The sequence below is a fragment of the Streptopelia decaocto genome (assembly GCF_964273445.1).
Source record: "Streptopelia decaocto genome assembly, chromosome: 1".
Classification (NCBI taxonomy): domain Eukaryota; kingdom Metazoa; phylum Chordata; class Aves; order Columbiformes; family Columbidae; genus Streptopelia; species Streptopelia decaocto.
The window spans coordinates 196,442,460-196,464,023 of NC_138663.1; the positions used below are offsets into that span (position 1 = coordinate 196,442,460).

The 21,564-nt window shown below is 40.3% G+C and overlaps 1 protein-coding gene across 2 annotated transcripts in view; it reads left to right on the forward strand.

The window, feature by feature from the left end:
- The window catches only part of PDGFD (platelet derived growth factor D), a 144,158-nt gene that overhangs the window by 77,457 nt on the left and 45,137 nt on the right, over nt 1–21,564 (forward strand). Inside the window, exons 2-3 of one of the 2 annotated variants that reach the window (XM_082074536.1) lie at nt 5,109–5,295; nt 9,281–9,461. In XM_082074536.1, coding sequence (XP_081930662.1) covers nt 5,109–5,295; nt 9,281–9,461 — 368 coding nt within the window. Of the gene's footprint in view, nt 1–5,090; nt 5,296–9,280; nt 9,462–21,564 lie in introns of both variants that reach the window. The other variant, XM_082074535.1, reaches the window with a different exon arrangement.

A 21,564-nucleotide genomic window follows, 5' to 3' on the forward strand; every position in this document is an offset into this window, starting at 1 on the left:
GAATGTCTGAACAGGCTGCCATAAACGCAACTTGCTTGGCATGTCTGTCCCCAAGATGAACTGATTTGTGGCCTGGATTAAAAAAAGTTTTACTGTGCTTTGCTTCTCACTCTGTGGATTCAGCTATTTAGATCAGGCTAATTTTCAACTGGAGGAACTAAAGAGCTATTATTCTCCCCAAAGATTATCTCATTTGTTTAAAACCTGATGGCAAGCCATTGACCACTTCTGTTTGTTTCAAAGAAAGCAGCCATGGGGGAGGAGGGTTATATCTGGAAAACTCCCATGTGCAAACTCACAAGGTTCTTTCCTGAAATAACAAATAGTTTCATGAGTGGTAAAATTAACTTCACATGGTTTCCAGCAACTCTCTTCTCAGCTGTAGCAGAGGATGAGCTCATCAGGTTATGCTCCATGGGATCTAAGAGGTTATTTTTCTTGTTATAAAACATGTCAGAATATGGTATCTTTTTAGCTTCTACCACTGTATCAAAGTTGTTGAGGTTGGCCAACCACTTCTGCAAGGGGAAGAAAGATAGAAGCAAGTTTATACACAGGGCAACATCTTGAGAAGTGAGGCTGAAATTCCAGAAACCTTAGAAAAGTGGAACTAAATATTCCATATTATTGGTTAGGTCCTTAGACACTGAATTATTCTTTCTGAAGGAATTGAAACTTACGGACTCTCCTTGCTCAATGGATATCCAAGAACAGATGTCAGATTAGATATTAGCAAGAAGTAATTGCCTTTTTTTTTTTTTAAAAAAAAAAAAAAGTTAGTGAAGGAATTCATTTTCTCTTGAATGACGGTAATAAAAGTGAACTTCTTTCTGTAGTAGGCATGTAACGACTGAGAGTAGCTTTAAGATGAATGTGTCAATACATTGCTAAAGACTGCAAGGAAATGCAGGCATCCAGAGCAAATGCAGAATGAAATTTGTGTTTCTGAATCTTGCTGCTCATGCAGCATGGCATTAGGAGAACATACCCTAGATGGGAAGGAGAAACATTGGATGTGCTGGGCACCCACATTGGGGAAAGTCTTGAGACAAGCACAATTTTCTGAATATTGAGCTGAACTTCCCAGTTCCCAGTTTGACACCCAGCTGCCCTCTGTTCAGGGGGAAGAAGATAAGCACTTCTGAAAATGCAGCTGCTTTGAGCACTCAAATGGGAGCTCTTCTAACTTGGACAGCTGGACTGTCATGTATACCACTATGTTTAAAATTAGTGGTTGGGATAAAATTAAGAGGAAAAGAAAAGAGATTAGTTCAGATGAATAAAATATAGAGCAAGCTGCTTGCCAGTCAGTTCAGGCTCTCTGCAGGGAATTGCCTTGCTGGAAAGGATGTCCCCCTGTGTTCTTCCCACTCACGTTCCTTATGAGATCGTTTCCCTCCCTCTGTGCAGGACGTCTTTAGCTCCTGCCATCTAGAATATCCTCCTCTGTGTATTGCTTAAATGGCCTTTCTGCCTTATGACTTAACACCTACTTTTATTCATTGTGAAATGATTTTATATGCTTTTTAGTAAATGTGACAGGCAGTGTATTACCTACTGTCTTATTTTATTTACTCCCATAAAGAATTATGGAATACAGTTAGCATTCAGGACACTAAAATACTGCACTGTATTGCATTGCAACATGCGACAGTTCACTGCCTTGAAAGAGACACTGCCTTTTCCTTTGCCTGCATCTTTTCACAAGTGGTTTTTTTTCCTGACTTTCCCCATGGCCCGTGCCTGGTTTCCACAAGTTTCTCCAGTGTATCTGATGAGGACAATGCTTGTCTGCTTGGAAACTTCATCTTAGTCTCACATTGTAGTTGCTACAAGAGTTACAGGGGTTGCTCACATCTCAAGCTGTTTCCCAGATCCTTGATGATTCATGAGAGACCAACCTCCAGAGACTAAATTCGGGTTGACTGTGTTCCCACATCTATCTAAACCAGCTAACTCTGCAAAACCTCACTAAAAATCCTCTTAGAAAACTCTAGTGCTTTTGGCTCCAGTCCTGGCTGGACGACTTCACACTGTAATTTGGCACATGAGGAGAGAGGTAAGAGGGGATCAAGCATTTCAGAACTCTTGAAAAGAGTCTACTCCAGTGTCAGCTGAAAGCTCTGGGTGGCTTTATTCATGCACATTCATGAGTTATAGGAACAGTATTCATGGCCATTCTCATCAAACATATTTTCTTCCTTTGTGGAAAAGGCATATCTTCATACTGTAATATCCCCTACTTACTATACCAAGAATTGTAACCCCATGCTTCTCTCCAGCCTTTCCTCTATAATGACTATAATTACTGCATTTACCATGACAGAAATAACAAGTCACTGTGCTTTGATTTTTAAGCTTTTTAACATGTTCAGCTTTATTTTTTGCATTTACCTGTTCAACTTGGATAGTGCTGTGCCAGCAGTGCTACATTTCCTTTCTGCATTACATTTCAGCACTGATCTTGGTCATCTGTGGCTGATGAGCAGGCAGAGGACCCCTATCTGTGGGATGCAGAGTTGAAGTTAAATGAAAAGCCATGACAGAGCCTATCTTCTTGGGGTGCAAGAATGCTAGTAACATACTTTCTCAGATGGTGCACTGAGTAAAGTGCAGAGCGTTTTTGTTCAGGGGTATATACATATATATGCACATTTGAAATATGCTGTCCCTAGCACTCCAGTCTCAGCATCCGACAACTCCAGAGTAAAGCTTCTACTGGGACCTGCTGGGAAAAGGGAACCTTTCCCTCAGAACCATGAACTGCATTGAACCACTGCAGTAACTTTTGTTCTGACTTAGGGAATGGTTGTTTCATTCAAAAGTGCAGAATTTGCTATCATCAAAACTGTTTTATTTTTATCCTTTTTCCCGGACATTTTGAACATCTTCTTATGAAATATTCTGTCCAGAGTCCAAAGGTCCTCAGTATTTCAATAGGAACTCAGTAGTCTTGGCTGGACATTTTGTTTCATTCCAGATTAAGAAAATAAAATTAAAAAAAAAAAAAAAAAAAAAAAAAAAGTCATAATCTTTTTTTTTCTTTTCCAGGAAAAAAAGTAGAAAACAGACTCAAGTGTAGATGTTCTTAATGAAAACTACAGCAAAACTGATGAGGGGATGAGTGGATGGTCTTTATTTTCACTGAACTGCCACTTTTCCAATGCAAAATTGTTTGATCAAAACAGAACAAAACAAAATGAAACTGGCTAGCTCTGTACTTTGTGAGCTATGGAGTCAGGGCTGTATTTGCTTGGAAAGAGTGTCTCAAGGTGAGAACATTTCATTTTAAAAAGAAAGCATCTTAGAGAGATGTCACAAATAGATCTTTGGAGATAGTTTTTACAGGAAACCCAGACTTTTATCTTCTAAGTTTCAGGTTGTTTGGAAGCTAGAATTATTACCCTGTCAGAAGGGTACAATGAACTGTTGACACACAGCCACGCTTTGCTTACAGCTATCTACAGGGAGGTATTTACTGCTAGGAACCAATGAAATCAACCTGAAAAATAAATGTACTTACCATGAAGTTTGTGCCTTTTCTCTGAGTTCCTGTTTTCCATGAGCATTTATGAAACAAATATATTTCTTTTAGTTGAAGAGCTTAAAAAGCTTCAGTCAAACATTAGATTTTATTTTAAGGGAGACAACTGTGCTTACTGCTTGTACTGGAACTGGAGATTGACGTGACCTTCAACAGAGTGCTAGGAGTGGTGTCCAATTTAAGATCAAGACACAAGAGTCTAGCTGTTTACATGAAAGCTAATGTCCTAGCTCCTGTTAGTAAGTAGAAATTTGGTTAATGCAGTTGGGTGACTGAGTCAAGGCCTGTCCAGATGTAGCTCCCATTTGCCAAGTTGGGAAGGGGCTCAGCTTGCCCACATGCAGGTGGCTCCACGAGATGGCAAAGCTTCCACGGGCTGCTGGATGTGCTGCTGTCCCTCTCTGTTCTTGTGGAGGCCAGGCAGGAAACCATACTATGTCCTAAATGGTGTTAGAAATCTCTCTGTGAGTAACAGAACTAGCCGTAGATCCCCATGCACCACTTGTGGAACATGGATAGCTGTCTCACAGGTGGAAGTTCTGATTTGAGTGTCCTCATTGAGGACTGAATCCTGCCATGATCTGCTTATTGCCTTAAAGCCTTTTTATCCTCAAAATTTCACCACACTAAAGTTGTCAATGCACAAAAATATAGTTGTTTGATTCTGGGAGCCAAATTCCACTGTTGGTAACTGCTGGACAATGCAAGTGCATGGTGCAACTGAGAAGACATTTTGACTTTGATAGAGTTTGGTCTCACTGTAGTTCCTATTATCCTTGGAGTCAGGGATATACAGAAGCTGAGGCTTTACCTTAGTATATGTAAACTTTAGTAACAACCGAGTATTTGCTCAGGCAGAAGTTGTGGAATTTTAATTAATGAAAGACTTGATTATTTGTCTTCAAGTTACTCAGTAAGATGGTTGGTGGAACAGTTTCTGACTTGTTACATCGGTTTAAGTGTGGAGTAGCTATTCGTGTTAATGATCTATTAACAGCAAATTATTCATATAGTGTAAATAAAATCAAAATGTGACCTAACACATGCTTCTAGGAGGAAACACTCAAGCACAAGAAAGGAGCTCAAATTCACACGTACTTCCCTGCAGCCATGTTATTGATGGTTTTCTTCAGATGGCATCTCTTGCTAGAGGACCAAATTTGGGGAGCAGGGATGTTTACCTTTTTACTTCACTCTGTCTCACTTGATTGTTCTCATACTTGCAGACTTTAATAAAGTTAAAATTCTGTTTTAAAACCAAATGAGTGAGAAGAAAATTATATAATTGACTTCAATGTAAAAGTAATTATATATTTATAATAAAATAACAGTCTGTACAACTGAGTACTGTTGTATTATTGTTTGTAGGGGGTTGAATTAAGAGAAAATACACCGCACTTCTTATTTAATAATAACTGCTCCTAGTCTCAACTTTTTTGTAGACTTTAACTGCAAGTAATTTGTGCTTTGTTATAAACTGTTGTGTTTTTTGCCTTCCTGTAACTGGAACAACATACTAATTTCTACAAGTTGTGACTACTAACAGAGAGCAATCACCTCACAGACTTGTACCGGAAAGAAGAGACCATCAGCGTGGCAGGGAACGGCTGCATCCACAGTCCGCGCTTCCCCAGCAGTTACCCCAGGAACCTCCTGTTGACATGGCGGCTCCACTCCCCAGAGAGCACCAGGATCCAGCTGGCTTTTGATAATCAGTTTGGACTGGAGGAGCCCGAAAATGATATCTGCAGGTGAGTGGCGAGCGGAAGTTTGCAAAGGGCTCTTTAATACCGCTTCAGTATTGAGGATGTGGCTACTGACTTTAGACTGCAATAAAAACCTGTCCGGGTCTAGGATGGCCCTGCTTGGAGGACAGACCTCCAGGGGCCCCTTACAACCTGAATTGGTCCTTGAGTTTATAAATAAACTGAGATGTCCTGGTTCTGGCAGGTTTTAGTCCTTCTATAATATTTTAAGCATGAGGAAATTGCACGCTCAAATCCAGCTACCTAACAACTCAGGTACTACTTCAATAGGATTTTCTCCTCTGTCACCTCTGTCATTTTTCAGCCAGGCAAAACCCATTTTTTTTCAGTAGTTGGAAGTCTCTGGGAGGTGCGAGTAAGTAGGTATGTATTTTTATTGGGATGTGATGGACAGATAAAAATGCATTGAAAAATATAATTATGTTATTCACATTATTTGTTTGTCTTTAATATTATTCTTCACTGGTAAAGTTTGTTTCAAAGTCTTTAAATATAAGTCCACAAACATCAGTGTACTCTGCATACTAATAGATCTAACAAAGTATACTCTGCTATATCCCAGTTGCTTTGGTTTCCCCTTATAAGCAAAAGCGACCATAAGCTCACTTGATCTAGCTGATTAACCTAGGTGGATAAACTGCTTTGCATTAGCAGAACACAAAGATGAATCTTGCCAACATTCACTATAACAGTATAAATCCATGGAGGTTTTTGTTTATATTTCTTTTATTCAGCTATATCTGCTCTGTGGGAGAGAGCAGGCTCAGGATTACCACACACTTCAAAAAGCAGATTGCTGTGATGCTACTAACATAAAATGCTCAAGTCTCAGCTTCCAGCTCTCTGCCTGATCATGTTGTTACTTACACCTTATCTATATGGAGAACTGGATTGTTAGGATTTCTGCACACCCAGCCTCTGCTTATCTTATCTCCTTTGTCAATTAATTCGCATTTATAGGGTTTGGCAGCTCTTCAGGGTTTTACAGAGTGGATTTCTTTTTCTTGTCTTGCTTTGTTAATTTTCTGTGTTACCAATAGAGAGAACCGTTTCTGCAGGTTTGGTTTCCATTTAGTAATAAAAGAATGCAGCCTGAAACTGTCTCTCCTTCCCTGTGCCTTGATGGTCTTGGCAGCTGCTGCTCTGCTCTGGTGCTGTTGGTCTGAGATCAGCAGCAGTCAGTAATGACAGTTGCCTCCCAGCGCCGCAAAAGCTTTCCCAGATTGAGAGCCTAATGCATACAGAAGAGGCCTGTTAATATTTACATAGTGGATAAACTGTGGCTGACCTTAAAGCATTGCAACTTTGAAACACAGGGCTAATTTACTGTGGAAAAAAAGATGAAGTATTCTCTGTCAAGAGCCATTAAAGGTGGTGGCACGGTGAGGGGAAGTCAGGAGGTGACTGGCATTGTGGGTTTGGGTCTTGGAAGGCAGTCTGCCTGCTTCTTCCAGAGCAGCTAATTTAGGATGCAGAGAGAAGCAAAGACCTTCCACCATCCATAGTGTCTCTAGAAGCTGGAGAAATATCACATTCTTTTCTGAAATAAAGCTTTCCCTGGTGTTCCTGGAAGACCTTTATTTGTGTAGTATTACTTCCAGAGTGAGGAATTTCTCAGGCAGACAGCTTGTGATGGCTTTAAGCCTGTTAAGTACTGTGTGCATAGTTAGATTTTTTGCTAATGCTTGATATGTTTTTCAAAACAAGATTCCTTTCTGCGACTTCAGTCCCTGACAATCCCTGCAGTGCTGCTTTACACAGCTAGGCGTGTTTTAATTTAAATGAATGCTGAGAGCTGAGCATATGCTTGAATGCTGTGCATATCGAACAAATAATTCAGCCCCTCTGCACCTTACTTTCCTTTTGTACTTGCTTTTGACCTTATGCTTTTTTTTTCCAGAAACTTCGTATAATTTTCTATCAAATTTTCATTAATGCTAATTATTGTAATTTACATACTATTAAGACTGAACTGATTGAAATTCATTCAGGATGAGGAATGGAAAGGTATACTTTAGCAGTGCTGTTTCAGAAGGAGGGGGAATATTCAAGGTTTTACACAATTTTCTAAAAGTGCTGTTAGCATTTCCAAAGGCACTTGATAAGAGATGATTCTGAAAAGCAGTTAAATTACCCAGCCTCTGAGGCACTTTGGATGCACAGAAACAACCGAGATTGCACCTACTTCCATGATCATTGCAGCAAAGCTTCTGCTGTTGAAAGCAGAAATAGCCCCTGAAAACCCATGGTTTTGCCCCATTTTTGCCAGTAGTTAGTCTAGCTCCCGGCCTCAAAAAGTGAAAGCAGTTTTCACCCAAGCATGCAAGGTCATCCTATGCTGAACACTCTGCAACCCCTCCTGTTACAGTAAGTGTTCATTGGCTGTCCTGCTGTCCGGGAAACAGGGGTGGATGCTCATGTGGACAGTTGGGAGCTCTGCCCAGGTACCACATCCATCACCATGAGGGAGTGGAGCAGAGGACAGTGGAGAGAGCCTGACACAATTTTACCTCTGCCTGGAACTAAACTTTGTAGCACCACAAAAAACATATGCATGTTTCAGCAGAGTTTGGGCAGATTTAACTGATTTGGTTAGGGCACATCTGTGGTTTTCTCTTCTGTGCAATTTGGGGCTGGTGAATATAAAAGCAGCAGTGCTAATATTCTCAAGCCACATAGTACTTGTGTTCTTTTCACACAAGCTCTCAGCAGAAAAAGAAAAGCAGGTCTGTTATTTCCAGAGTTATTCAGCTCCCACAACTGGGCAGGGAGGCGGGTCCCTGGCCCACAGACCCCGGGGTGGGGAACAGCACATTTCTAGTAAGAATCAGTTAACGGTCTTAAACTCCCTCTTTGGAGGGAGCACATGTTTTGATAATGAAAATCTTTCCTGGTAAAGACCTCTAGAGTTTTAAGGCTTAGCTGTACTGTGAGGTGGCAGCTCTCGCCATCTCATATTGCCTGTGCTCATCCTCTTGTCATCACCTCTCCCTCACCAGCCCCACAGTTTGTGGGGTCTAATTCTGCCACCACAGATATTGAGGGACTGTTTTTCTCATAGACACAGTGAGATCGGGAATTTTTCTCTGCCTTCCTTATTCTCCAGCTCAAGAAGTGACCAGCAAATGTGCAGGCTAGGGCAGCGAGTGCTGACACTGTGTCCTCTCATCCCTGGGGTTTCATGTCTGCTGCTCCTGGCAGAGCCTTCTTTGGGCTGTGACACGCGTGCCTGGCCAAGGTGTGACCTTGCACAGAGCAAGATATGCTGTTGCTTTTCCCCTGGTGACAGCACCCAGGTGAAGAGCAGAGGAGCCCACCCACCATGGCACAGAGTGCCAACCTGCCCCTCTCTGCTTGAAACGAGTCTTTCCAAACCATCCAGCAGGGGCCCTGTGTCACCTACAAAGAAGGTTCTAAAAAGCACTTTTCACCAGCATGGACTGTCCCGTGTCCTCCCAGCATCTCCCCTTGCTGCTGGCATGACAGCAGCCCAGCTCCAGCCTTGCCACAGGAGCAGCAGGCAGGAGCTGGTGGCTGCTGCTGCAGCAAGCTAGGGGACTACCAGAAAGTGCACAAGTGCTTGCAGCTGCTCAATTTGGCCAGCTTGCCTTAAACAATATTTTATCACGTCTATAAATTATTTATCCACAACGTGAAATGCATTGTGTATGTTTACTATGTACTAAGCACATACAAGTGCCTCTCATTGCTATTTTAACAAGGTAGAAAATATTATCTGTCATTTTCTGGGAGCCAAAAAATCAGACATTTGACCAGTCAGGCAGTAGTTTGCAGCTTAGTATATTTTATGCTACACAGGCATGTCCACCATTTGTAATATTTACTCTGATGTTTTGCAGTGGAGAACAGGAGACAGTTGTACATTTGTCTCCAGCTGTGCCCCTGTCTATTTGCAACCGTCTTCTGTAACCACTGTTAGCAAACACTAATCCTTTAAACCGGTTCACAGGTATGACTTTGTGGAAGTGGAAGATGTATCAGAGACCAGCACGGTTATACGAGGACGGTGGTGTGGACACAAGGAAGTCCCTCCAAGAATAACATCAAGAACAAATCACATAAAGATAACCTTCAAATCCGATGACTACTTTGTTGCTAAACCTGGATTCAAGATTTGTTACTCCCTTGTGGTAAGTCACCTCACTGTGTCATGGATGAGACAGGCTGTAGTGTAAAAGAGCATCAGTACATGAAAACTGGATGGTGTAGCTAACTGCCTTGGATCAAAACACTGATTGACTGAAAGTATTTTCATTCCAACAACTACATTAATATAGATCAAAGTATTTTTGAGATCCTGTCATTAAATATAAAATAAAGTCAAGACCAGGCCAAGATTTACACTAATCATGTGTTTCAGCAGCACTAACACTTTCTACACTGAGGCTGTGCTGCCAGTGCCTTGACAGGTGCTGCAGAAATAGCAAAGAAATGGCTGCCCTGTGAACATAAAAACTCCTTTTTTATGTTCATTTGAGGTCAAATAAAAATATCTTGGGGGGTTATGGCTGTGATGCTGAGTTAGGTGCAAAGCAGTTTATTCTACATACAATAAAATTCTACATACAAAATACTGTGCTAAGGCTCAGGCTGTATTTTTAACCACATATAAAAATACCTCTTTGTATAGCCAGTGGTTTTACCAGTATATCATGTACTATGAAAACCTCAGTTTTTTTGTTTTGTTTTTGTCTTTAGGGAGCAGGAATGCTCATTACTCTAAGTAGATTTTGATACAAATATGTATTCCTTTGTATTGTCCTCATTAATATTATAATGCTTTTGGTGCAGTGTAGCTCAAAAGAGGCAGATTTTAGAAACACTCTGGAAATGGCAAGCATTAGTTCATTATACTGTCATAATTATATTTTCATATCCATCACGCTTCTTATTCCCTTTTTATTCAGTCCACTGTTATTTAACAGAATAAGAAAGCCTGGAATAGCAATAATGTTAATTCTGTTACAGGAGAAATCTACTGTTTGAGTCATTTCACTTCAGCCTCTCGGGTTTGCATGCTAGTATGCCTGTGTATGCTAAAGAGGCCATAAACAGCACATCGTCAAGACAACTCTGGAGATACAAAGGCTGTGTTATCTTACATTTAAATTGTTAGGCTTCTAGTGGAGTAAAGCATTGCACAAAGAGTAAATCCTGAGCTCTAATTTCCTCTAATTTGAAGGTAATCTACTAAAACTAAAATTAAGGCAGAATGGTCTATGAAAGACCACTGGGCATAAAAATGAGACAGTGAAGCAGCCTCTCTTTACACTGTTCATATTTCAGTGCAGCTATAAAAACTCAGCTGCATTTAGCAAGCTTTATGCCAGACCACGTACATCTAGTCTGATAGTATTAGACTTTCCAAAATGAATGTTATCACTCAAAACACAGAACCCTCTGCACTAGAAAGCTCAAAAAATGCTACTGTATATGTCTAACAGTCCAGCAAATCTATTCAGAAGAATATTCTCCAAGTGCACCCTCTGAATTAAATACTATTTTATTTCTGAGAAGAGAACTGTACAGGTGATTAGTGGCATTTGCGAGATGGGAGATAATATGTACTTACCTGGTTTTCAGATTCCAAACCATCCAACTTAAAACTGCGGGATTAATATTCAGCAGAGTCAGCCCTTATTTGATAGTCCCCACAGTCACTTAGAGCTCGGTTCATGGATATGCTGAGCACTGCTGACCCCTGAAGGTTGAACTCATTGTGCATTTCTAGGCGGCAAACCGGGGAGCATTAATGAAGCATGCAAAAACATATGGTGTTTTCTGTTGTAAGAAATCAAAGACCTTTATATTGCTTTTCTTTCCTTCCTTTGTAACCTTCTCCAAGACAAGGCTACTTCTCAGGGCTTTCTTGGAAAATGGTTCGCAAGATTTGTGCAAATCTTTAGCTGCCTTTTATTTTTCTTATATTTGGAGTTAGTATCTGTATGGCAGTTGTTTATTTCTATACCAGACTGTAACTGATAATTTTCCAGAGAAAACTGAAGCAAGTGATTTGGAGAGTTCCCTTCAGTGTATTGGACAGCTGCATCTCCTGAGTGAGGTACCAGAATGGCTGGGTGAATTTCTCCCCATTACACAGGCAGCCAAACAGCCTCGCAGCCTTGTTCTCTGGCTTCTCCTTTATGAATCTTCAAGGAAGTCAGTTAAGTTCACTTCATTTGATGCAGATCAAGTTTCTACTTAGTTCAGCACTCTGCATGAGGCATAAATGAGGTACTGCACAGCTTAGCAGAAACATACTTCATGATCTTCACGCACTTGTGTTTTTGAATTAACTTCACATTTCAGTACCATTTGGAGAAACAAAAAAGGGTTTATTTTTCTAAATAAGACATAAATTAGACTTTTATCCCTGAAAACCACATTTTCCTCTGTAAAACAAGGCATGCAAAGTAAGCAACCTGTGTAAGATGAAGGGGCTTGGTCACTCAGAATGGTGAGAGTAGAATTCAAAGTGACTCTGGAAAATTAGGCTGAAAAAATTACAAGGATGATCTTTAACAGGGCAAGGTTGGAAGTCATATAGATCTGGGGGTATAATTAACTGTCCCAATATATGGTAAGTGACAATAGACAAAAGAGCAGATCCGTGAAAAACATCTGAGCATCAAAATGTTGCATTTAGCAACTTGTGCTTGCCAAGGCTGGCCTCCTCCACCTTCTTCCTCTTCCCCCTCCTCTCCCCACATCCTCTGCCTCTTGGTGCCTCTGCTTCTGCCCTCCCCTCCATGGGTCTGAGGGACCTGCAAGGCTGGAAAGGAGGCAGCGAGGGTGGATTTGGAGGGAAGGGGCAGATCCAACGTGCTGCTGCCTGTTGCCTGTGCCTGATCCGCTCTTTTCACATGAAGCTGTAGGACTCCCTGGAGTGAGAGCTCCAGGGTGGATCTGACTCCAGAAGCTTATTAGTGATAATAGCCCCACTGCTTGTCCCAAGTTGAAGGAGAGTCAAAAGTGTTCTAATGTGGCTGGAAAAAGTCACTCCTCCTCTGTGCTGCCTGTGGTGCTACGGAAGTAGGTAAATGTGCGCAGCTGGTGGCTGGTGTCTATGGACACTTTGTGTTCAAAGCCCCCAGTGGTAGCTGTGGAGCTTGTTGGCTTAGCTTGGGTATCTACACAGAGAAATGTCTCCCTCAGACTTCTTTAAAAATTGTCATTTCCTTCAAGCCTCAAAGGCCTAGAGGAAAAATTGTCTGGAGCAAGACCTGGACAGGTATTAGGGATTAGCCTCACTTAGCTGGAAATTTGTGTGAAATTCCTCCCTGCCATTATCACTTAAAGTGCTTATTTCTCAAACTGTTTGTTTGTTTGTTTGTTTTTTGCTTTTCTTGATTGAGTTGCCTTAGAAACATTAATTTACAGTACAGAAGGCAGCGAGGTATTCCAGTCTTTTTTTTTTCTCACACATTATATAATTTCTTGCTCTAAGGACATAGTGTTTCACAACAAACACTGGAGAGATCTGTGATACAGAGGAAGATAATCCTAGGTTGCTTACGCAGTTGCTAGAGGGGAGGTAGGTGCTGTCTTGAGAAGGGCCCCTGGGTGATGTGAATATTCCACATTGCCACAAATGTAAAATTTCATTCCACTGCTGCTTGCAATGCAGGTACCTCAACTGAGGGATGTGGTGTGTAGCAAGTAAGTATTCAGTAATTGCTAAAAATACTGCATCAATTATTTCAAGATGTAGGAATGTAAATTAAGTTACACTGTTTCACATGGAAATAATCTTTGCTTGATTTAAGTCATTTCATACAATCCCCTTGTTCCTTCTCAAGTGAAATTCTTCCAATGTCCTAATTCAGGAAAGGAATGGATGTTGGACCAAGATTGGACCCCATGTTTTACTGATACATTAGCATGGACATTTACAAGCTAGGAACTCATTCAGAAATGTGTTCCAACAATAAAGGTGAATGTTTTGAATTAAAATTCCCAACCTTGCATCTAATTTCATTTTAATGAGACAACTAGAAATTGTTGGATTCCATTTGCTAATTAAAAACATTATTCTAAGTTTATTGTAAAAGGCACATATTTATTATACATTTATAACAGTAAATTGTTATTGCCTTACTAATTGTTTCTTTAATCCTAAATTAAATCCATATTTTGGAACTTTGACTAAAATCTTTAATGGAAACAAGGGCTACAAGAAGGCTAGAAACATGTATATGTACAAACATGCATACATACAAAGATGTAAGGTTTAAAAAATGTATATGTAGATATATTATATATATAAACCTATATCTTTTTATATGTATCTAATTACATACAGATCATTTTACATATATACACAGAGATATGTGCTTTTACTTTTATTTTCTTTATAATACAGTTCATGACTAGGGAACATCACATGGCATTAAGAGCAATCTCTACTTATTTGGGAATTATAAACCAACAGTGGTGGTGCTAAACAGGAGAACATAAATGCATTTGTCCCAGGATAAACTTATGTGTCAAAATGTGTATCAGTGTGTTAGATCATGGGTAATTTTTGCTTTTTTAAAATGACATTTTTTGAAGGAAGGAGACATAAAGAAATTAAAGGAATGGAGGGATGGGAACTTTGGGTCTTGATCCATCATGTGGAATTTTACAGAGAAGTACCTTTCTTCTAAACACCCACATCATAGGTCAACACTGATATGATCAAAAAAAGAACATTGGTAACAAAGTGGGGTCAGACACCCCGGTCAGTCCAATAAAATTTAATTACTTTCCCATGCAAAAAAATATTGACCAGTCAAAGTTAATTCAAATACTAAACTTTTTGATACTTGCCTGTTAAGCTCACAAGAAAACATCAAAGATTCAAAACTAAATAAGGAAATGAAAATGGTCAGAATAAGAAACTAATCCTGATACTTGTACTAATAAATAGTCATTCTGAATTAAGCGATTGGTTCATTGCGTTTTACCAGATTTATTTGCACAAGTAGTGCAGCACCAGGTTACAATTTTTTTAAGTCAATACATAAACTCACTTGTAAGAGTTACCATGATCACAAAGAATTTCCACCACCAGTGCAAATACAGATTCATAAAGTCCGTAAAGGATGATTAATTCTTTATCACCAACCACAGAGCTGAATCCAGCCCGGAAGCTGTGTGAGTCTTCACTGCTGTGCTTCTCTTCTAGCTTGTCACTTCTTTCACAGATAGACATTTCATTTCTGTCTCCAAGACAAAATATTCTGCCTGAAAATCCGTATAATATATCTCATGTGACAGCAGGCGTGATAATGGTGCATGAATACCTTCCCTGCTTTTAGATAATCCACAGAAGGAATCCCAGCAAATGGCTGGGAGTACAAAAAGAAAGTGATGGGGGGGTGGGGGAAATGTCTTGGTTAATAAAGTGATTGAACATGAAATATATCTCACAATGAAGAAGCAAGAACTTACACGTGGAAGCTTTATCAGTTCTTCTGCTATGCTTTCTCTGATTTCAGGTTTGATTGCCTCTCTCTGCTAGGCAGCAAAGATTTTGTATAAATACTACCCATGTGCAAAACTCATAACAATCTTTATGATAGAATTTCTATTTTCTTAGGTTCTGGCAGAAAACTATTTTCTGTGGTTTTGCTCAAGGCATACTATCCTCATAAAATTATCAGCCAGAGGCTCATTTTTCAGGAGAGAACTAATTAAGTCCTTTCTAATTAGATAAAACTTGCTCAAAATCTTTAACATTCCTTCCCCAGCTTTACATAAGCAGAAGATTTAAGAGGTTATCTATGCACAATTTTATTTTTCTTTTTACTTTGGAAGGTGTTATAATGCTTTAAAAAGCAACATAAAATGACAGCATGTTAAAAAGAGAGATTATGCCTCAGTGCATCTTGAGACATAGAGCATCTCAGAGTAATTTTATCCTGGGAGGAGGTATGCTTTCCATTTAATGAAGGTTCCCGAGAATCCAGCAAGCCTCAGTCTGCTGCTTAATCTGTCTCACAGGACCTAACCTGTCCTTCAACAGGGTTTGAAGAAGAAGGAAAGGTGGTGTAATAGACAAGCCAAACAGTGTGGTGAGCAGGGATGCTCCAGTTCTCCCAGCACTCAGGGCAGAACAAAAGATAGCAAGGGATACAAAAGAAGCAAAACTGGGAATCAGATAGCTCAGTATTAAGGAAAAAGCTTACTTGGGTTGAGAAGGTACATCTGGACGAGCAGTTTCACAGGCAGCATTGCCTGCTTCAGGGGCAGCTGAAGTTCCTAATTAGAAGATTCATTTCAACATTTGCATCTAAGCAAGAGCTATTTCTCCCTCCAGCATCCTATCATACCTTCCAAAACCCCAAATCTTTACTGCCTAACTCCTAAGTCTTGCCAGCCCCATCTCCTCAAGTCAAAAACCTTTCAGGTTGTCAAGCCTGAGACTGACCAGATGAATGCAGCATATCAGTCAGAGGGAGCCTGGGTGCTGCAGCCAAAGCTATGACCTCACCTTGCCCAGAGCTTCAAAGTCAGTTGTCCCAGACTGCCTCTTCTCTCAGTTTTCCCTAGACTGTGGTCTGATGTAGTCCTTCTCTTGGCAGGTCTGTTCTGAAGGTCTGATGCCCCTGCCATGTTTACTTTTGTTGTCTCAGACAAAAAACTTGGTCCCAATCCTTCTACTATGTGACTTTCAGAATTTTAAATTTCATTCTGAGTCTCCTCATCGTGTGTCCTGGTTTCTAAAGCCATTTGTAAGTCAGAGATGACACTGATAAGAGGATGGTGAACAAAAGTAGGTTTCAGGGAGAAGAGGAGTCACCTACCAGCTTGGCAACAGAGGATGCTATGAGTACTAGAGGAAAAGACTACTTTAGGGTCATCCAGGAATGGAAATGAAACAGTGGCATCAGAAAAGACAAGGGAGAAGAGTTAAATATAGTCCAAGTTCAGAAATAAAGGTAATTGTGGGTAAGGCAAGCACACACAGTGGAAGATGTAAGTCCACAGAGAGAGAGAAGGCAGCAGAAATGCCAAAATGCAGTGGGCAGAGAGGCAGAAGAAGCCCCCAAACAGGCAAAGATTCCTGAAAGCGGAAAGGAAAAATTAAAAAACCAAAGGACGGAGGGGGTGTGACTGACAATATCAAACTCAGCAAACACATCATGAAAGATGGGGAAGAAGAGACCTTCTCTCTTTACCAATAAGGTGTCCTCGTGTCTCTTGTTCATTACGGTAACATGAAAGCAATTTCAGTTGGATGAAGAAGGGTGAATGGCAATTAAGGAAACATTTTTAATGGGAATGAAGGGAAGGAGGGATCTGTGTAAACCAGAGGAGTTGTGGTGGCATTGTTAGAAAGGAAAGGAGGCAAATGAATTGGAGATTTTAAACAGGCGGCGAACCTGAATAGGAAAGACTGGATCTAGGTGGCAGGGCAGGTGTGTAGCGGGTAGAAAGCAGGGCAAAAGTACGGCCATTTCACTACATCAGCCTCTTTTGGCAAAACCTCTTACTGGACTTTAAGTGCATTAGGGCTGGGTTTGGGGATGTTTCACAAATGAAAAGACTCAGCCAGGAACACGGGTGAGGAATTGAGTCATGGCCAGGGACATACAGACCTTCTGGCAAACAAGATACCAAAACCAGAAGCAGCAGGACCCAGTAAGCACACAGAAACTCCTGGAAACTGTCAGACTTCAACTGATAAAACAATTGTTTTAATCAGAGAGGAAAACAGACCTTAGTGTCTGTGTTTTCCCAGGTGTAAGTATGTGTGCCTGGCAGTTTTGTTGTTTGAACATCACAGTGGAGAGCTGGCCATTTGCTCTCCTCCATCCTTGATTTGTTGACAGCTCAGTTAAAGAGTGACTCCTTTCCAGGACTTTGTCATTGACCTGTCTTAACATAACAGCAATCCTGTTGATGCTCAGTTCCTGTTGAAAACACTACATCTTTAATCCAGTAGTGTGTTATGCACTGTCTGAAAATCCACCGAACTCCTGGCAGTGGCCAAGGACAAGAAAAGGTAACACTTTACATCTTCAAAGGATTATACATACACAAGAGTGTTATTTTCAAATCCAGTATCCTGTCCCAAAGAGTTGACTCTAACAAGACTTAGAAGCATTGTTCATTTAGGACAGCTTTAGATTTTGAAGGACTGCATTTCCTGCTGGCAATACTTACCTGTTTTAAGAATTCCTGAGGAAGTCAGTGACCAAGAGGGAATTCCTGCTTTTCCAAGGTAAGTTAAAAATACAAAGATGAAAACAGAAAATGACCATCCTGTGCAGTACAAGAGGGTTACCCATGATGGACAAAAAAATCGTAGCTTATTCTTAGTAGAAGCTCAAAAGCCTTATTGAACATCAACATGATTTCTAGCAAAATACAGTAAGAGCAAATTGGCAAATACCAAGAAACATGCAAACATATTAGTAATGAAGTCAAACATCTACATAGCATGTAAGAGTGGTGTATGAGGGCCATAGGAATATTGCATTCATTGGTAAGTGTGCAATACTGGCAGAATAGTGACTCTGTGGGGTTTTTTAATTAAATGAATGAGGGGAACTCCACTCTCATAGCAACTGGCCGTGATCTTGCCACTCTACTTGGCTAAGCAAGGAGATGTGTGAAGATTCATGGTGAATTGTCTGTCCCTTCAGCTTGCATGCCCATGTTGCATCCCAGTTCATAACCAGTTTCTAGTCCTAGCATAGCTGGATACATAAAAAAATGTATATGAAAGATAATCCAGAGTTAGATTGCTGACTTAAGGACATGATGCTATCTCTTTAAATCCATATTCTGTCCTTTAATTCTACTTCAGCAACAGTTGAAGAATGTTAGCATGTGGAATGATGAAAATATATGAAGAACTTAACTTATTTTGGTTTGGTAGCTCTGGAGGGTGTTTTATAGAAATCCGGTTACAGACGGCGGATTTATAGAGAGAACAGCCATACCCTGTTTGATTCTGTAGAAAGGTTAATTCAGCACAAAGGCTGTATTACAGTGCTGCAGAGAGGTGTTAATTAACTCCTGGTGCTTCAGTGGCAAGGCTGGTCCCTCCCACCACCATGGCCACAAGGGCAATGGTTTGTTCTTCCCAGGTTTTGTTCCTGTTGAGCATACTCTGCTCTAGGTTTCCTACAAAAGCTGAAGGTGCAGCTTAACTTTAATGTGTGCCAACTATGTTAGAACAGGAAGTCAGTCTGCTTTCAGGATTTTTATCTGACAGACTTCCAGAGGATGTGACTGGTGAGATGAAGCATGCCAGACCTCTAACATGCACTAAGGAACTTGTGAAAACCCATCACAGCAGGTGTTGTTTGCAAGTTGTCTTTTAAATCAAAACAAGAATTGCATGTCTTCACAGTCTCGTGGAGAGCTGGACTCCTAGGCTAAACTTCATGTTTTGTATTCCACCAATACTGTTTATTTGACTATGTGTCAACATTATCACATAAGGCTGAGCAGCACAATCCTGCCCTTGTACTGCTCGATCTCAAGTCTGGGTTGCAGGGTCTCTTTCAACCTTAGCACTGTTCAATGTGTTTTTGTAATTCTTGGCAAGCTGGAGAAAACAATGCATCGTGTCTAATACGTGTTTAATTGCTTACATAATAAATCTTTGCCTTGTTTGTTGCAACAGCTGTAACCACTGCAAAATACTTACAGCCATGGATCAAATGATACTGATTGTTTTAAGATTTCTGAGTCTAAATTTAGAGGGGTTGTAGACATTTTGTTTTGTTTTGATTTGGTTTGGTTTTTTTAGTTTTGTTCAGTAATGTGTGATGCAGCCAAACCTAGGATCTGATTATTTAAAGATGGGAGGTTGTTCAGCCATTTTTCTCTAAGGACAAGAATTTTCAGTGTTGTAAATTTATTCGTTGTTCATTTATTATCATTTTTAAATATAACAAGCATAGGAACATACCTCACAGGAGATTAAACAATAGACTAAGAAATCACTGTTGGAAAGACATTTTTTCTTTAATAATTGGTTTCTATTTTACTTTTTTAAATGACATACTATTGCCTGCAATTATATTCCTTCCTAATTTATGATAAAGAAGTCTGTTCTCTTTGCTGTGGGTGTCCTTCTCCTTCAGATGTTTGCAGAGTGCTCTCACGGTTCTTTGCTTATCACTTAGTCAAGCAGTGATGTCCATATTTAGCTTTTAATCTTTCTCAAAAATTCAGGATATCCAAGCCCCTCAGAATTTTTAATGTTCTTTTCAGACTCCCCCAGATTTTCCCATCTCTTTACAATGTCTCTGTGGTAGAGAAGGGAGCTGAATCTGGGGTTTCAAGCATCACCAGGGCTGTGTTATGGGTGGAGTGTCACCTGCCATGGTACCCTGCTTAGGTTGGTCTATATGGCAGTGGCCAGCTTGGCTGCCCTAACATTTGGAATGTGTATTTTAATGTGTTTTCCTCTGTCAGTTCAGTCTGTCTTTGAGCTCCCAGGTTTCTTAGGTTCCTCTTTCTGCTCAGCATGTAATTTAGGAACACATCAGGCTGCGTTTTTCCATGGTGAACTCTCCCCTTGCTCGGTTGGGACAGGCTCCTCCACTGCCTTCCTGGACACCTTCTCACAGCCTCAGGTCTTCCCACCTCAAAGACAGGCCAAACAAGCCTTTGTAAAATGCCATGAGATTAACTTCTAAAAGATGCTACAGAGGCAAGTTCCTGCTTGCGGTCTGGGATGCTGTGCCAGCTGGATGAGCTGCGTGGCCAAACTGAGGCTGATGAACAAAAGGGTTTGTCTGCTATGCTCTTTTACTTGGATTCTTGTTTTTCCTGTGTGTGCCAGACTTACCTGAAGTCCCCTCTAGTTTACAAAATTTTATGTCCTTCCTCCATGCTGGAGAAGCTGATGTGCTTGCAGACCAGTACTCTCCTTTGTTCAGCATATTGTTTCTAGCTTCAATGACCTTCATGCTATACACCACATTTCCAAAGACAGTCACAGTGCTCTATAAATCTAATTTGTATTTTCTATGCATACATCTTTATTAAATTTACAGCCTCCTATTTTGCTCTGAGCACTTGATAAAGTCCATGCATGTCTTCATAATAATACAGATGACAGATATGGCACAGTGTGTTTCTGTTTTTCCCTTACACATGCATATTCACACACACGTCTTTTATTATTTGCAGAGTTCCTGTCACTTTAGACTTGATATAGGATAAGTCTTATTAGAAAATTTTTGGCTAAATGGCACTGTTATGTAAAATAAGCTGGTGCGGAGCTCCGCGCTACTGAACTGAACTGAACACCTCCTCAAACCCACTGCCTGGTTTGTTAGCATAGTCCTTTGCCTACAATCTCCTGTCTGTTTTTCAACAAACACATTTCTCTCCATGTTGAAATGATTTTGAACATACATGTCATGTCAAAAAAAAAAAAATCTCTCACATTTCCTGTCTCTTGTAATACCAAGAAAAATGCAGTTCTGCTTTCCTCAATTGTCAGTTTGATGACCAGTCAATGCTTAATTGCAGAAGGTCTGAGCCTCTAACTACACAGGGTCAGATTTCACAACTCATCTGAAGCAACGAAAGCTAAAAATAATTTTTAGATGTGTGGAATTAATGTATTATCTTGTCAGATCATTTTCAGCAGAATCAAATATCTGATTTTTCTGTGGCCCTTGAAAACAGAGTTTTTTTCATTTTAATAGTTTTTGTGTGGGGAAATATTTTAACTGTAGAAATTGATGTTTTGGGGCACACAAAAGTTATTTTCCAGGCCCTCTTCTTTTCTTAAACTGCAGAAGCCTTTTTTATTTAATAACACTTCTGATCTTGGCAGTTATAAAAATGCTTCTTTTTAATCAATACTTATGTCCTGATGTATTTCTTAGGTGATGTGTGGTAAAGAATACTCTGTAATGGAAGTTTCCCTCAGACTGTAGAAATCAGGCACTGTGTTGTCTCACTGCATGGTCTTGCTTCTAGGCACCATTGTTGTCCAACCATCAGTCATATATATACATAAATACAAGCTCTTGAGGGATCAGACCCTCTAATAAAGAAGTCTGTGTAACCCAAATTTTTGGCAAAAACTATTAAACAGGTTGGATGGGAGCCAAAGCATAGGCACAAGGTGGTTTGCACACTCACATTTTTAGCACAGCCAGTTTGGGGCCAGCACAGGCCTCAGGCTGTTTCCAGTATGCAGTTTGTTGTGGCCACTCTGTTTTGCAGGGTAATAGTTATGTCCTAGTACATGAGTCACACTGTGTCTGA